A 16,998-nucleotide genomic window follows, 5' to 3' on the forward strand; every position below is an offset into this window, starting at 1 on the left:
TGGCTATGAATCCTGAGGGGCTCATGGTTATAGTTGGAGACCTAAATGCTAATATTCCTGTGGACTCTCCGATTGGAGACCTGTATATGGGTAATGATGTGATCGTACTACCATCAGTGGATAACCCCAAGGGCTGAGGTAAAATTTGGTCGCACTTTATTGAGATTTGGGGTATGATGGTTGTGGCTAATCATCTTCCCACCTGGAAAGCTTGGGGTTATAAATCCACTATTGATTACATTATTTGTTCTGTGGGCGTGTTCAACTGTACAGGAAGATTGGATATCATGGACACTAATCTTAGCGACCATTGTATGCTCTCTTTTGAATTGGACACGGTGGGTTACTCTAAATCAAAACTGATGTATAATCATCCCTTGGAAATTAACCAGGCTGGGAATAGAATCAGATGGACTGAGAAAAAAAAACACCTCTTTCACGGCCACCATGATTAAAGATTACGAAACTTTCTCTGCTATCCAACAGGTCGACACATATTCGGCTGTTAAATTTACAGATTACATTAATAGTTCACTTAGAAAAATTGAGGAGTCTGTTGGTAAGAAGATCACAGGTAATAATTGTAAGACCCATTATTTTGATGAGACAGTGAAGGACAGGAAGTGTCTGATGAGGAGAGAGATTAGACAGGCTTGGAAAGCGGGGTACGATATTACTTATACGGTGGCCCTGGTAAAGAAAATAAAGCAAAACTATAAAAATTGGTCGATCCAACATCGTATGGTGAAAGAGCAGAGGGATGGGGAAATTATGTTAAACTCCCTTAGAGGACATAACTCCAGCAACTTCTGGAACTTAATTAACAACCTTGAGAAACCCCAGAAAGAGATGCTTCTTAATCCGATTAACGAATCTACTTGGCTGGGTCATTTTGCCGATATATATCACACTAAAAATCATGATATGTAAGATGTAGTGAATGGAGGATCCCAATGGCACTTGAATTTTAGCACGAGGGACATTGTGGACTTAATAACAAAATCTAAGAACTCGGGTGCGCTTGGGCCGAATAATCTTTCGAATAAAACTTTTAAACGTGAACCCCAAATATGGGCAAAAATATTGTTTAGTCTGTTTAACAATATATTATTGACCAGAGTTTTGCCTCTGTCGTGGAGGGTATCTATTATCATCCCGATCTTTAAGAAGGGATCCCGACAATGTCCCCTAAGCTATAGGCCAATTGCCATCTCGGATCCAGAGTCAAAATTGTTTGCGTCTGTTGCACTGAAGGAAATTCACAAGTGGATGCTTGAAGGGAATATTCTGGATATTAGGCAAATCGGTTTTAGGAAAAATATGGGAACCGAATGTGGAGGGATGATACTTAGCTGTCTGCGTGCTGAAGCCATGAAGAAGGGGGCCTTACCCATTTATGTTGCGTCCATGGATTTAAGCTCTGCATTTGATTTGGTGGATAGGAGGATTCTCTGGCAGAGACTTAGATCACTAAACATGCCGCCTATCCTGTTGGATATAGTCAGGGCTATATACTCCGATAAAATAATAAGGGTAAGATTAGATGCTGAGGGTTCTCTGACTAGTGCACTGACCGTATATAATGGTTTGCGTCAGGGCTGTCGGTTGGCACCAACAATATTCAACTTGTATGTAAGTGGTGCGAATACCGCCCTGACGAATAAAGGCCTCGTAGCTCCAAAAATACAGAATATCCGTGTAGCATGGCTAGCGTATGCGGATGATTTCCTCCTTATTGACAATACAAAGATCGGTCTACAAAAATTGCTGAAAGCGTTTGATGAATTTACCTCCTCCCTACTGTTGAAGATAAATCCGGCAAAAACCATGATAGTTTGTTTGGGCAATAGAAGTATGAAGTTGGACGCCCTTACCTGGTCATGTGGTATATCGAGGTTTAGAGCCCAGCCTGTGTTTAAATACTTAGGGTTTGTTATATCGGGGTCTAACTTATGATCAGTATTTAGAACTCAACTTAGATTCAAGGCTGATATTGCTATACGTCAAATGAGAGCAATCAAATCCAAATATGGTAGATTTACAATGTGTCCTCTGAGAGAATTTGATATATTAAAAAAGTCATCCCAAGATTAATATATGGGGCTGAATTACAGTCTCTTAAATACGAGGGGACTGGTCTGCTACTGAGAGCTATATTTGGAAATCTGTTTTGTATTTCTTACCTAAATCAATTCCTTTGGAGTTAATTCTGTACGAATTTGGTTTAAACTCTCTAGTGGCACATGTAACTTGGAAAAGACTAAAGTTGTGGAGGAAATGCATGGTTAGTGAAATGAATTCACTGTACTACTGTGTAGGGCAGGATTCTGGTAACCCCTTTATACAAGAGATGAATGCCGAAACTACAAAGACTCTGGTATGTTTAGGTATGTCAGTAACCTCTCTAAAGAAGAAACCCACACGGGTAAAAGAAAGTGTGATGGGGTTCGATTGGCTACATACAAAAAATAAAATTTTGGACTCTAAACTGTACCACCAAGTATGTGCGTTGAACAAATGGTTTCCAGATATGGAACAGTATTTAGCTAAATATCCTTGTAAGCGAATAAGAAATGATTTTATGCGTCTTAGATTTAATGTCATTAATACAAACCAGATCAATGTTATAAGATCAAGTGTGAAAGGGTCTTGGACCTGGTGCAGATTTTGCCTGGTAGAGGGGACGGTTGAGAATTTACAGCATATTTTGCTGGTGTGCCCGGCACTTAAGGCCAAAAGACTTCTATACTTTAGTCAATATGTATCCAATACTGCTAATGTGGATAGAGATTTTATTTGGTATAGAGTGCTTCATTGTAGTAAAGGCAATTTAAATGTTAGGGTAGCAACTTTCTTGAGAAATGTATGTGATCTTTTTTTTAAAAGTTTGATTGCATTTATTGGAGAGAATGTTAATTAGGTTTGGTGATTTTTGATATTTCTTCCTGCTGCTGTTTAGATCTGGAATTGTGTTTTCTCAGTATTTGATTATGTACTTGTCTTTGTTTCTTTTTTCTTTTTTTTTCTTTTCTGAGACTGGTTCTAATTTATGTCAAAGTTATGTAAATACGTGTGAGAAATGTCTATTTCAATATTTTGTAAGGTTTATATGCACCATAACAAATAAATAATAAAAAAAGAAGAAACTGGATGATGAGGCGAGTACACTCCTAGCTACAAGGTTACAAAAGCAAATGTCGGAAAGAAATGTTAATATGGTTCTAGCAGATGGAGGGGTGAAAGTTGAAGCCCAAATGATACTGCAAAAGAGTGCCAGATTTGATTAAACTCTTTATGGCTCTGATGACAAGTAATCCAAGGCTCAGGTTAAGCAATATCCAAGTACCCTAAGGTTTCCTAAAGTTTCAGAGCAACACCAGGAATTTTTGGAACCTCCCAATACAGATATAGAGGCGAATCATGAAAAGGGTAAAAAGTTGCCTGCTACTAGTCAGTCATAAAAAGCCATTCTATACATACAGGCAGCACACCAATTGTAAGTTTGTAAACTCAGCCACTGAGCACCCTCTATTACAACATAAGCATGTTCTTATTTGTTTAATCCACCTCTTAATAGAGAAAAAAATATAGTTTTAGGTTTTGTATTAGATATTTAGGACAGGGATACTCCTGAGTATGCATCAGCAATCATCCTTCTACAGAAGATGAGCATTTAAAGATGGGGGAGGGGGTAATGACAATCCCAAATCATATAACTATTCACATAGTGTGAGGGAGAAGAGTGAAAAAGCAGAAGAAAATGTTGAAAATAAGCAGGGAAAGGCCACCAGATTAGATAGATTTCACTGTGAGCACCTGTCTATACATCTTGATAAGATACGTTAAACCTTATTTTTCCTCTAAAAGAAGACAATTTCTTTAAACTAGGTAGAGCCCCCATTTGCTCATGCCAACTTTCCACCGATAGGCAATTGGAGTCTTCCTTATGGGGGGAGCTCACAAAATGGAAAGACGAAATCTCTAAGCAAACAAAAAAGTTCTCCCGTCTCCAAGTCTTCCTGCATGTATTTTGCCTGCAGAAGGATTGCGAGATGGTGTAGTTTCAAACTCCTCTCCAGGATCAAATTAACCCTATTTGTAACCACATCCCAAAAGCACTTCAGTTTGCTGCATGCACAGAACATGTGTGCAATGGTTCCTGTGCCTTTTTACATTCCAAACAAGTGTCGGAGTCAGTCAGCCACATATGAAATGTCCTAACTGGAGTCCAATGATCTGCCAATAGTGAGCGCTGTTGCAACAATACTCTCCAACCGCATCCTGCCATTAATGTGAAGGTTAATTCACCCATATAAGGCTGGGTTAGTACTGGGCAGTTCAACTCGACTCAATAGTAGGTGCTCCTTTAATACAATATCATTCCATGCCCCAGAGCAGAACAAGGTGGCAACCTTCCCAAGTGTATTTAAAAGCACTCACCTAAGTTGAGCAGAAATATCTATGGAAAGTGATGCATCATTTCTGGCTAAATCTCATTCAGTGGAGAAAGCGGCTATACACCCAAGGTAGAGTGATCAGTAATTCAGACATGTCTAGTCCAATATTCCTGCACAAAGGCACATGGTAGGGCTGTCCCTTGCTCCAATCACTCTTTGTAATGGTGATAGGGCCACTCACACAGCAGTTGCAACCAGAGTGCATACATTCAAGTCGCAGGTACGAGCCAGCTATTAAAAGTCACTTGGAACCTCTTTCTGCACATGCACACAACCCAGCATTTCTTACTCGCCAAGTGTCAAATACCACTAGCCAATGGCATATTTTGCACCCTGCGCAACAAGACCATATGCAGGAGGGGGAATACCTGCAGCTAGTTTGTTATCAATCACTGCGGATGATTAGGTTAATGATCAAATGATTCGTTTAGGCCCATTACTATGGGAAAATGTGGCACTTACAGAGCAGTATCCATCAACTGGTTCAATTCAAATCAGAGATGCCTCACATGGTTGATGGAAAATGTGCAACTCATCTGGATACCAGAATTATCTCCCACTCCCAAATCTAAAATCATTAAAAAAAGACATGGAATCCTAAATGGGGGAAGGAATTGAATTGCTTTCATTCTTCTACTGGAGCACCAGCACACTTTTGGGCAGACACTTAAATTCTGATCCTTTGAAAATCTCTCGGTCAAAATACATCCCAATGCCAACACTGCACAGGAGTCTACAACCTACTGCTTTTCAGATGTTTTGGGCTACTACTTCTGAAACGGTATTGTCAATATAAGGGGTTTTGGGAGTTGTAGTCCAAAACATCTGGCGGGCCTCAGGTTGCAGACCCCTGTTCTAACATATCGTCTATCTATTTATGACAAAAACAGACAACTGGCGTGGCCAGATGACTATCACATCTCTTGTCATTAACTGGTCATCACTACTAGCGATTTCTACTTATGGGTCTATGTCCATGATAATGACCCAGCACAAGGCTTCATTACCAACATGACGAATTCTAGGTTTAACAATGGTTAGAAGCCCCCACTCAAGCAGGAGGACATACGCCGGACCTTTGTTTCCCTTTTTACACAAAATGACTCACTTGAATATTTCTGCCACTCGAGCAGCCTGTTCTTACCATTTTTACACTGTACGCAATTGTTTGCTTACATAAGGTGAATTCATGACCAAACCCCACACCTCTGTTCTCACCAAGCATGGATTTAAGACCTTCCAAAAATATATTTAAAAAGTTAACTTTTCCAAGACTTGTGTGTGCTATCCACAACGGCCACACTCTAGTGCCACCACACACACCTTAGTAGCAGAGTTTCACAAGGCCCTAACCACCACCCTGGATAGCTTTCTTTTAAAACTCAAACACCGGAAAAAGAAATAACATGGAATCGCAATACCAAATGGTTGAATAGAGAGCCGGTGGACATGAAAAAGGATGTCGGAAAGCTGGAAAACTGATGGTGAAATGGTATCAAGAAAACATGCAAGCTGGCTTCAAAAAGCACTTTGAGCACTAACCGGCAATTATCACGCATATCAAAACAACCTTCTACATTGCTTGCCTAGCAGACGCTCTCAGCAAATACGAAGGGTTCTTCAAAATATATAAGGCATGATTGCAGCAGAGTAACATAAAAACAAAACAAAACCCACAAACCAACTGACAGACAAACTTTCAACAATCCCTCAACATTCTCCCTCAAAGTCATCATGATAAAACAGTCTCTACCTGCACCTGGGACCCTTCAATCAGTCTCAACCAATAACACAACCTCTATCTTCAGTATTTTCCAACGTACACACTGCTCTAATAGTGGCCAGAATAAAAGCATCTGGTGCTTTATGCCTCCCTTAACAAGCAACAGACCCTAACAGTTTGCTGTACTTCAGAAAGAACTGCAGCGCTTCACTAACTGCAGAGATGGTACCAGGCGCATTGAAAAATGCCTTTTACAAAAAGGCCCTCCCCTACTCTGCCCAAGGCAGGGGATTTTTTGAACAGTCAACATGAAAAATTGTCCCAACAGGAAAATGAATATAAGCAGGAAATAATTTCCTATAGCTTGTATGGTGTAGACTATACAAGGAAAACTCAAAAGCAGATGCCTATAACTATTGTAGTAAAGATTTAGAATAGTTATTTTATGAAATCAATCACTTCCAAAGGCATATTGTGATATTATTTCTTTGCACCATGCAGCATTGTTTATTCTGTGTCTATTTTGGCAAAGCATATCAATATAAAGAAAAACACGTAGTTAATTTTACATATCACAATACAATGTTCCAATGTGTGGAAAATTCCACTCACACATAGCAAAAAAGAAATATGTTCGTTATTGACATTACATACATAAAATCAAATAACACAGAGAAAAAGGATTATAAGTGCACCTGGTCATCTCAGGAACCTGCTAGATATGGGAAATCCTCTTTAGCTAATACCAACATGATGTTGTTAAGAAACCTGCCACAAGGGTCAACTTTCAGGTTCAGAGGTCTACGTAGAGCGCAGTACTTATGCACTAGTACTGGGCACCCACAAATGTGTGTGCCTGCAAAGATCATACGTGGCTAATACTTTTCGACAGTGTTATCCACATTATTCCGCGTTCCCCAGGAAAAAAAAAGGATAGTTTTACCGACCCCTGAGGAGTAAGAAAAATAAATAAAAGACCATTGGGAGGGACAATCCACAGTATGTTGATTGGGGCATTTAACAATGGTCCGGATCACATCCACCACGTGAAGATTTAAAAGTGACTATGGGGTTTTCGTTGAAAGGGAAAAGAGTACGGGGTCATTGCACCATACTAAGACCTACACCAAAACTAAAAATAGGAAGATATATCATCACCAAACCCATGAGTTGTGTTAAAATCTCTGGGTAGTATGTAAGAGAGTACCATAAATATTCAATTTACCCTCTCCGGTAGAGGTGAAAACTCCCTCCGGGAAGTAAAAGAGGCTCATGAGCTGCTCCCCTTGAGAGAAAGTCAGGAGGCAGTTCACTGCAGAGTGAAAAGCATAGGGCAGAGCTATCTTGGACTAAAGTGGAAATATGCTGGCAGGCATGAACATCATGACCTTAGTTTTTTAACAGAAGTATTGGGACAGTACTTCTAACGCCTATATGCAGTTACCTGTACTGCGGTCTGAATTAGCCAGCAAGTTTAGGCTAAGGGTGGGTTAGTCTGCTGTTTGTCACTTCGCTGTGTCACTTGAGTGGGCATCAGCAGTCTGCACACATACCCAATAGGGATAAGATGTGGCACGTGTCAGATGTGTTAGTTTTCCCTCAGGACATCAATCAAGGGTTGAAGTTAAATGCAATTTTCTTACCCCCACGGCTCTCCACTGAGTGGGAGCGAGGTAGAATCAGAATGCCTGAGAAACTTGGAGGGGGTCCTGTGCTAGTCGCCTTCCTATGTGCGCAGCCAACATCGTTTCTGATGTGTCTGCAGGCATCTAGAAAATGCACGGAAAGTATCTGTGTCAGACGGAACCAAACATGTATAGACAATCACATTAGAGTGTCTGCGCTTGAAACTCACCCGCATGTAATCGACTGGGTGTCCTGATCTGAAGCTGCATACCCGTTTCCAGAGTAGTCTGTGTTTATGACCGCGAGTGTTGTGCTGCAAAGTTTCGTGAGAACACGCGATTGGGCCTGCAGGTGTCGTATGGTCCTATTGGTAACATGGGTGCCATCTTGGCATGGATGTCCTGTGTTGAAAAACCCATAGATACACGAGTAGCTGGGAAATTGGTGTGCATTCTCTCACATAGTGCGAGTGGTTCCACTGTTTTTAAATAAATACAACCAAGTCTGTTGTACTTGTAGACGGTATGCATTTAATGTGAAGGGCTATAGCTTACTATTACAGGGTTCCAAATTGAGTGGAGCTGCCAGCTATTTAGCTCCTACTTGTGGCCTAGAAGAAGCTGGTTAGCTTGACACCAACAGCTACCAGGAGCTACTTTGGGCTCCTCTGGCCAACTGATTCTGAAAAAACACACCTATGTGGATTTAACTCTGTGCGTTAGGGCCAATTTATGAATAAGCATTAGGGCACATCTATGTGACATTTAAAGCATCAAAAATAATGGACAAAGTGATAGGTTTGCATCTTATGTGGAAGTTAGATTTGCAGAATGCTATGTACTGGCTCCTGGTTCAGCAGTGGCAACTCCTGGTCACTGGTTAATGATTGATACACAGAAGCTGCTGGTAGCTTCTTATCAGATTTTAATTTCAATCCCTGCTATTAAATGCGCAATGTAAGAGTTCTTGAATTCAGTCAGCAATGAATAACCATTCCACAGTACCTTTCTTAGAAGTATAAACTGACTCCTCCGAATTCATCCAAACATTGTAATTCCTTCATTAAGTCCTTCTTCCAAGGAATTAAGGAGATGTATCCAGCGACCCTCTTAATTCAGTCACACTCTATGCGGATTAGATGCACATTGTACTAAGTCCAAGACCCACCACTTCAGATCTTCTGCTGGCATTCTATAAAGTGGCCAACTAAGGGTGCTGTCAAGTTCGTGCAGTGGCTCCTTGATCTGTGCTCATTGATCCGTATGTGGACTGCTCTCATTGTTTGCCCAACATATATTCAGCCACTCTATACAATAGATCAAGGTTTTATAACTAGACCTGAATCTTAGCTCCCATTGCTTTTAAATGATCTTAAACAATAGTGTATTTGTAGTATATTAACATGCTTTACACATTTCACATTGGAAATGACCTTTTAGTGGACGAAGGTCCCAATGTGACATGATAGCTCTTGTTTTCTTACTATTGGAATGAACCAGTCCGCCCTTCAAGTTTGAGGGCGTTTGAATGCAAAAAGAGGCAGTGGAGTGTTTGGCATACATGTATTCACCATCGGCCAGTATTTCCATATCATTTTTTTTAATCTGCAATGAGATTGTGTTGTATGTAGTTACACACGTAAACCTGTCTTCAGCTGTTCGTCTGTCCTTGGGTTCTAATAGGGTGCCTCTTGGCACAAATCTAGCCCTTTTCAGGGCATGAGAGACACGTTTCTTCGGATACCCCTATCCCTCAAGTTGATACTTAGCTTATTAGCATGTTTGTAGTAATCATTCAGTGATGTACAATTCTGTCTCAAGGGCAGAAACTGGCCAAAGGGTAGGTTCTCCTTAAGTGTTCTTGAATGAAAAGGCACAAAATGGAGCGCTGTATTCCAGTCCGTTGTTTTTTTTGTAGGGCAAGCATTTCAAATGACCTACCTCCGCCTTAATAGTAAGGTCTAGGAAGTGTATTTGACTTTGAGCAGATTCCATGGTAAATTTGATAGTGGGATGACACCCGTTTTGGAAATTAAGGAAATCCACCAGGGACTCTTGGATACCTGACCATATAAAAATTATGTCATCTATATATCTATTCCAATAGGAAATCTGTGGTCTGTATGGGTTACTATCTGGAAGGACAAACTCCTCTTCAAATGCTGCCATGTAGAGTATTGCAAAAGCTGCTCCGATTGTTGTACCTTGAACTTGTAAACAATATTAGTTGGCATATAAAAACGTTTTTTAAGAGCTATGCTCATCAAGTCTATAATGAACTTTTAAGGGGCTGTTTTTTTAATAACCCCATGGGTCAGAAATGTCTGATTTTGTCTATCACTTCTTGAGGAGTACTCGTACAAAAGGGATTCAATATCCATTGTGACCAAAAGGTTGTGATTGAGATCAAAAGTCAGCCCCTCAAATGTTTTAAGGGTGACCATGGTGTCTCTTATCTACGTCACGCTGTTTCTACTGATCGGTTGTAAGAAGACATCCACAAACTTGTGCCCGAAACAATCGGTTGGCCAGGTGGTGTTCGGGGCGCCTTGTGTTTCTTTGGTAGGGCATAGAGGGAGGGAGTTATTTTCTCTGAATTTTTAAGATTTTCGAATTCAACCCTCAAGTTTCACTTACTATTAATGTGGGTATTTAATGCATAACACCAAACAATCACCACCCTCCTAGACACTTTCCCGCTTCGTTTCCAATGCTACTGTATGCAGACCACCTCCAAATCCTCAATCCATCTAGGCCACATGATTTCCCCGTTACCTAGCCCTTTCTCCAATTTAATTTCCCAAATTGTTAATTGTACGACTGAAAGCAGACCATGGCTCAGTAAGGATGAAGCTGAAATAATGGTCTTCTGTCAATCAGCCATACCATGTTTAGCATTCTCACCTACCGCCCTTGTACCCAATCCAGAGCCTAGGATGAAGGCCAGATGCCTGTCATTTTTGATACACTCTTCTCGTTTGAACCTCAAAAGTCAATGCTGTAAGCGATATTCAATCAACACTATAGCTAATTAAATGCCTAGTCTGGGATGATGAGGAAAACCCTTATTGATGTATTTTTATATCCAGTTCAGTACTCTGGATGACAACCCTTGTATAACACCCCCCTCTTAGAATCCCCCTGACCCCACTGAGCCAAGAAGTAGGTTTGTTTTGCAAATTAAAAGGTTTATTTGGACAATTCAACAATATATATCTATCACACTTTATAAATCAATTGATAACTGATATCACACTTCAGAATATGAGCAGTAGTCCGCAAGAGGTAACTTATGAATACGAACAGAAGAATAAGGTGGAAAGAATGCTTTATATGGTTCAAGGAAACGCAAGGTGGAATAAAATGCAGTACAGAAATAACTTGTTATGATTTTAGCAAAAGGTAATACGATCACTTTTTCTTTTGACAATTCACTCCCCCCCTATGCAATACAAGAAATGGAAGGAGAGTACACAGTCTTCAAGAATCCCAACAAATCACACTTTATAATGCAATACACAGTTCCAGTTCTCCCAGCAAGCTTAGAGAAAACAGGGATGAGTTTTAAACACAGGCGAATTCCTTTAATGTGGTTTGCAAGGAAGTGAAAAGGTGCTAAAATTGCTTTTAATACCCTCTAGAGGTTCAGGATAGGTGATGGCTACTTTATATTAGTTCAGGCTCACTTTAACAATACTCTATGAATGATTAGCAGATTGCAAACGAATTTTAGCAAAGAGAAGCAAAAAGCTGCTGATTTCTACAGATGAAGAAATCGGGCCAAATCGCGGTAAATTTCGCGAGTGCGTGTCTCGCGATTACGGGAAAAGTATAGTCGGTTCTAGGTTTGTTGGAAAGCCTAGATTTTAAGCTTTCAGATGAAAGTTAAATTTCGTTCGTAGCCCAAACGGTTCCAGAGATACGGACGATTAAATAAAGGTAGTTTTTCAGATTTAAAGTAAACTCAAAATGACAGGTGACAGCTTGCAGGTGCAGAATTGACAGTGACAGTTGTGCAGCTTTAAAAATGACAGATGACACGATTTCTAGGAGGCAGTTCTACTTAGGTTAAAATAGTTTGGATTAGATTATTTTAACTAAGAGATTGGTTCTGCACAGTTCTGCTAGGTACTCACAATATAAATTTGAACTAGGCCTCGTCACGGATCTGGTCAACACGTCCGGCTGCGGTTCTGTCTGCTCGGCGGGTCAATCAGGCACCGGTTCTGCTCACAGCGATCTGGGTCAGCTCTGCTCTGCTGGTCTAGCCTCTCTGGATTCTGGATGTAACACTGCTTTCTGGGTACTGCTACAGGTTCTGGAGATTGATGGATTTGAAGTCTGGATCTCTGGATGTGAAGTCGTCGGTCAGAATGCTCCGCAGCAAATGGAATTGAATGTCTCTACCTGTCCCAGCAGTCTCTTTTTATGTGTTTTGGAAAGTGGGTGTGTGCGTTGGTCATAACTAAACCTGCCCCTCTCACTTATCATTGGCCAATTCCTCCTCTCTCCCTTGATTGGGGGAAGGAAATGAGTCAGAGTGATGCTGTAGGTTTTATGGTCAGAGGAACCTCACCTTGTCAGATTGCACACAAATCTATTTCTGACCCAAATACATATTTATCTATGTACCATTTTTCTAATATTATAGGTCCAGTCAACATATTTTCTGTAGCACCAAACCATCCGATCCCTGTCTTTGTACGATGTCCTGTCCACTGATGACAGAATTCTCCCCTTTTCATCCAGATAACGACCTCTAAACCTTTCCAGATTTTACACAAATGTGCACCAGGGATATGGGTTACAGATGATAAAGTGTCAGATTTTTAACATGCATACATTTGGAGTGAGACCCTATTTTCCGCTAGCAACCCCCCAGAATACACCACAGGGTCCTAACGCCTTTTAAAATGTGGACCGAAAAATCACAAGAATAATGGTATTACTTCTATAATTCTGACAAGTCTGTACTATGAATTATCCATCTTTTTTTAAATTATGCCCTGGTCAAAAAGGGGTGTGGCTTCACACATCACATGGTGGAATAACTGGTTTATCCACTTCCCCCAAGCCAGCTTGTTCACAGAGGCACAGCTGCCCCCCAGTTTCTCCCAAGAGGAAGCTATTTTACGACGCCCCCAATATAACATTTGCCTGAGTCAAAGAAGTTGCATTGTTCTGTCCCTTCCAGTTCCCAGGTGCTCCACCCCTAATCTAATCAGAGAGGTGAATTCCTTTTGGCAAGGGGCAGCAGGATGCAGCTAGGCCTGGGGAGAGTGGCTGTTGATCCAGTTTCAACTACTGTCGGGGGTAGTTGTCAGGCAGAATCCAGTTTCATTAAGCCAGGTTTCAGCTAAATGTCACTTTAGTTCCCAGTTTAAATCAAAACTTAAAATGTTTACATGTACATTAAATAATTACTTCCTTCAAGTCATTTCAGAATATAGTTTTACATTGTATCCACCTCTTAGCAAGTTTTTCCTTGGCCTGGTTTTGGTTCCTCTGTTCAGTTTTACACAAAAGTCTGGTGGTTTTAAAACGCCGGCTTTCTGATAGTGGTGAGTACCGGTATTGCAACCATTTTTGGGATTAAGAAAATGAATTCCCCACAGTTCTGGGTTGCTTTTGGCAATCAGCATTGCCATTCCCAATGGTTTCAGGCTACTGTGTGTGTAGCCCAATGGTGGTTTTAGGCAGTGCCCTCCTGTGCTCACAACATAGGCAAAAATGGGTGGCAGTCTATTCTTCATGTTTTCCCTGTGCACTCTCTGGGGAGTTCTGGCCATCATGATGTTTTCCATGCCAGTACTGCACAGTTTTATGGTAGGGCTTGGATGCATGGGTAAAAACATCCCACAATGCCATCTGTAAAAAAAAAAAAAGCCAACTTGCAGAGAGCATTAAACCAAAGCCCCACTACCCACCCCCCCCCCCCCCCGAGAAAATTAAGAACCTCTTTACATGCTACACCGCTACCAGGAATCTTGGATGAGAGAAAAAACTACTGCTATGTATCCCAAGATTCAATAAATCCAGAATGGGCGGAGAAAAAGACATCCTGGGCCACAAACTATGGAACAACCCTACCAAAAACATCAGGCTTGATCCAAACTGTAGAAAGTTCTGCAAAAACATTAAATGAAGTTACTGAGACAATCCTTCTCTCTCTAAAGTCCAATGTGAATGCCATCTGTATCAACCTCTGAACCCACCTGCAGTGGGTGCAATGGCCCAACAATCACTACTTTATTACTTGTAAACACATGCACTTATTTCCATAGGTCTAACTGTTCCCTTATTTCCCCTCTTTGTGGGCAGATAACTTGGAAGGCGACAATGGTTTGTCTCGATTCGATTGGGGAAGAGGTTTCTGTTTAGCTTGCATGTAAGTCCTGATACGCCATAAATCATCACCTCCGCTCCACTTTTGTGCTTTAAAGTGGCTCGCATGCAATGGAGTGGAGTACAAAACACCAATAAAATAAAGTGAAATAATGTTTAAAAATCCATTTGGGTCGTTGTTGTCAAAGCCTGTTATTTTCATGCCATTCTGGGATTTGCAGTGCTGAATTTCACATTGTATAAAAGGTCTAAATTTACAGAAAACAATGATGCAGGAACAGACACAAAGACTCACCACTTTGTATCTAGGTAATATTTGCAGCCGTACAATCCCAGTGTTTAGGGAACCGTACATATTGTTCAAACTCTCAGGGAACCACTTCCCAACTAATACTAAACGCTGCATACACAGTAAATGTTTCCTTGTTTCGCATTCCTGAATTCAAAGGCAGCACCTTAGATCAAAAGTCACAGATTAGGTCATTGAAGAAAGCCCTTCTCTTTTACATTATTATTAGCAGAGTAGGGTCCACATAAAATACCACAGTATCAGGCTGTACATGGATGCTTTGTTAGTCTTCAGATTACAAGGTAATGAGCAATTTACCATTAACAGCAAACTCTTTTCTCCACTGGAAGCTGTCCTCAATCATCTTTAGTGCATCATCCACCACGTAATGCCGCCAAAGCAAGAAGCTTTCAACCCAGGAATCATCTTTCTGCAATCTTTCAATGTCTCGAGAGTCATATTTGTCAGATTTATCTGCAAAAAAGCAATTTATAAATTAGTGGACCGGTTTGATGTTTCTAACCTCAAACACAGAATACAAAGTACTGACAAATTAAAAAGTGATGATCCCTTAAGATACATAAGGAGGTGAGAGTATGCAGTATGAGAGACCAGTACACCATCTTTGCACACTTCCTGGATAACTTCCACTGGATCCAAGCATCAGCTACCTAACAATACTCCTGCTTATTGGCTTCAAGTGCTGTATGCTAAATAATGAAATTGAAAACCATGAACATTTAAATAATGCTGCCGTCCTCTCAAAACACAGGCAAAAACAGCAGTGACCGATAATTAGCTCAGGTTTGCATTCAAGCCAACTTGTAAAAAAACAGTGGTCAATTACTAAAACAAGGTGGAGGGATGACTGCCAAACGTGCATTGTGAATCTTCGTATTTGATTAAAGCATGAGATGTGTAAAAAAAAAAAAAAAAAAAAAAAAAAGTACTTTTTTTTTAAAAGCACCACAACACCCATAAAAGCAAGAGGAGAAGTAAGGCAGACAATTGGCTGTGGCTGAAATGAGGCTGTTCCATAAACAGTGTCCTTGGTTTGGAAAAGAAACTAAAAGCAACAGATCATTATTATGGTGCCTTGCTTCAACTGCTATTAAATGTACTTTTACATACAACATTTTTTAAACTACCCAGGAATTCACTCAAACTCACCAGCTTCTTCAATTCTTAAGCCTCTGATACTATTGTGACAATTGCTTGCACTAGAGGACTACATCTTGAAGGCTGTTTATTCCGAGTTGCCAGACCATTTTAGGGATGGGAAAATCTTCTGGTCTCAATCTTCTGCTACATACACTCCCTCGATGTCAATTTCCCAATTACAAATCGGGATAGTGGCATCAACAATTTAAAATGTGCGTCCCAAATAATGTTTTACTTTTATTATTTTTTTGTATTATGCTGCACTCCGAGATCAGCTATCTAAAAGCATTTTTAAAGATGGTGGTGCAGGGGACTTGACATATGCTAGAAAAGTATGGGCCATCATGTTTTTTTCCTTCCAAATTTTCAGGGACTTAGGCTATATAGCCAAGAGCAAGATGGTAAAGCTTTTAAGACACGAGCTTGATCACCCCTTCCTTAAAGGAAAGTTTCACTAATGTGCTAAATTCGACCAATCGTATCGACATCTGCATCACACCATATATCGGTGTATTTATTTTTCTGGGAGCATAACTTATGTTTCAAATAATTAATATCTGTGAACCGCACCTGTTCCCATCCACAGTCTTGTGAGAATATAATATGTAGTGCTATCACATAAGGTAAATTACCCTAGTGGCAATACATAATAGACCACTGCCCTGCTTCAGACATCAGCTGCCACATCCGCTATGCAACACCCCTGGTCGAGACATTAGTGCACAACAAAGTCCAATGTAATGTGTATGCCTTCAAGTAATCCCCTTTCTCCAAGCAAACGCGGAAGACACTCACTTATGCAATGCATCCCACATTTATTTGTTTTGACTGGCTTAGCAGAATTTTTATTTTTTCGTTATTATTCTATCTCCAATGAATTGAAGGAGTCAGGGCATAAATGGTTTGTATTAAAAAATAAACTGTGAAATCAATGGGAGGTATTCAAAGGGCGTACGTACAATACAGTAGCAAACGTCACATTTTTAATATATACTTTGGTTTAGAAACAAAATCAACACAGCCCCAAGAATGTCACTTTCTGTGGCCATTTTGGGTCAGCCCTTCCTCCAGCTGAAGGCCACAATGGGCTCCTCTGGGAACAACAATCAGGAAGAAATCACCCGATTCCAGCAACACCATGAACAGCCACTGATAGACTAGGCGATCAGGTGATGCAAGTCTATGTTTCATAACCTAGTGTTTCATAACCAGGCCTTCACTCCGGGAGCCTGCCCCTCGAACTTCAAAAACTGGATTGCAGGTGGCCTTAGCTCCCTGGGACAGCTCTTTGAGGGGAACCAACCGCTCACCTTGGAACAATGCAAGAGCGCTATTCGGCTAGTAGGAACAGATAGGTTCTCCTATGTGCTATTAAGACATTGGTACACACACCCTCCA

General features: G+C 40.7%; 1 protein-coding gene across 2 annotated transcripts in view; it reads right to left on the reverse strand.

Moving 5' to 3' along the window:
* The window catches only part of MOSPD2 (motile sperm domain containing 2), an 879,929-nt gene that overhangs the window by 811,833 nt on the left and 51,098 nt on the right, over positions 1-16,998 (reverse strand). For both annotated transcript variants that reach the window (XM_069637064.1, XM_069637066.1), the window contains exon 3: positions 14,758-14,913. In XM_069637064.1, coding sequence (XP_069493165.1) covers positions 14,758-14,913 — 156 coding nt within the window. The remainder of the gene's footprint in view (positions 1-14,757; positions 14,914-16,998) is intronic.

The sequence above is a fragment of the Ambystoma mexicanum genome, chromosome 7p (genome assembly GCF_040938575.1).
Source record: "Ambystoma mexicanum isolate Mex_15411 chromosome 7p, UKY_AmexF1_1, whole genome shotgun sequence".
Lineage (NCBI taxonomy): Eukaryota > Metazoa > Chordata > Amphibia > Caudata > Ambystomatidae > Ambystoma > Ambystoma mexicanum.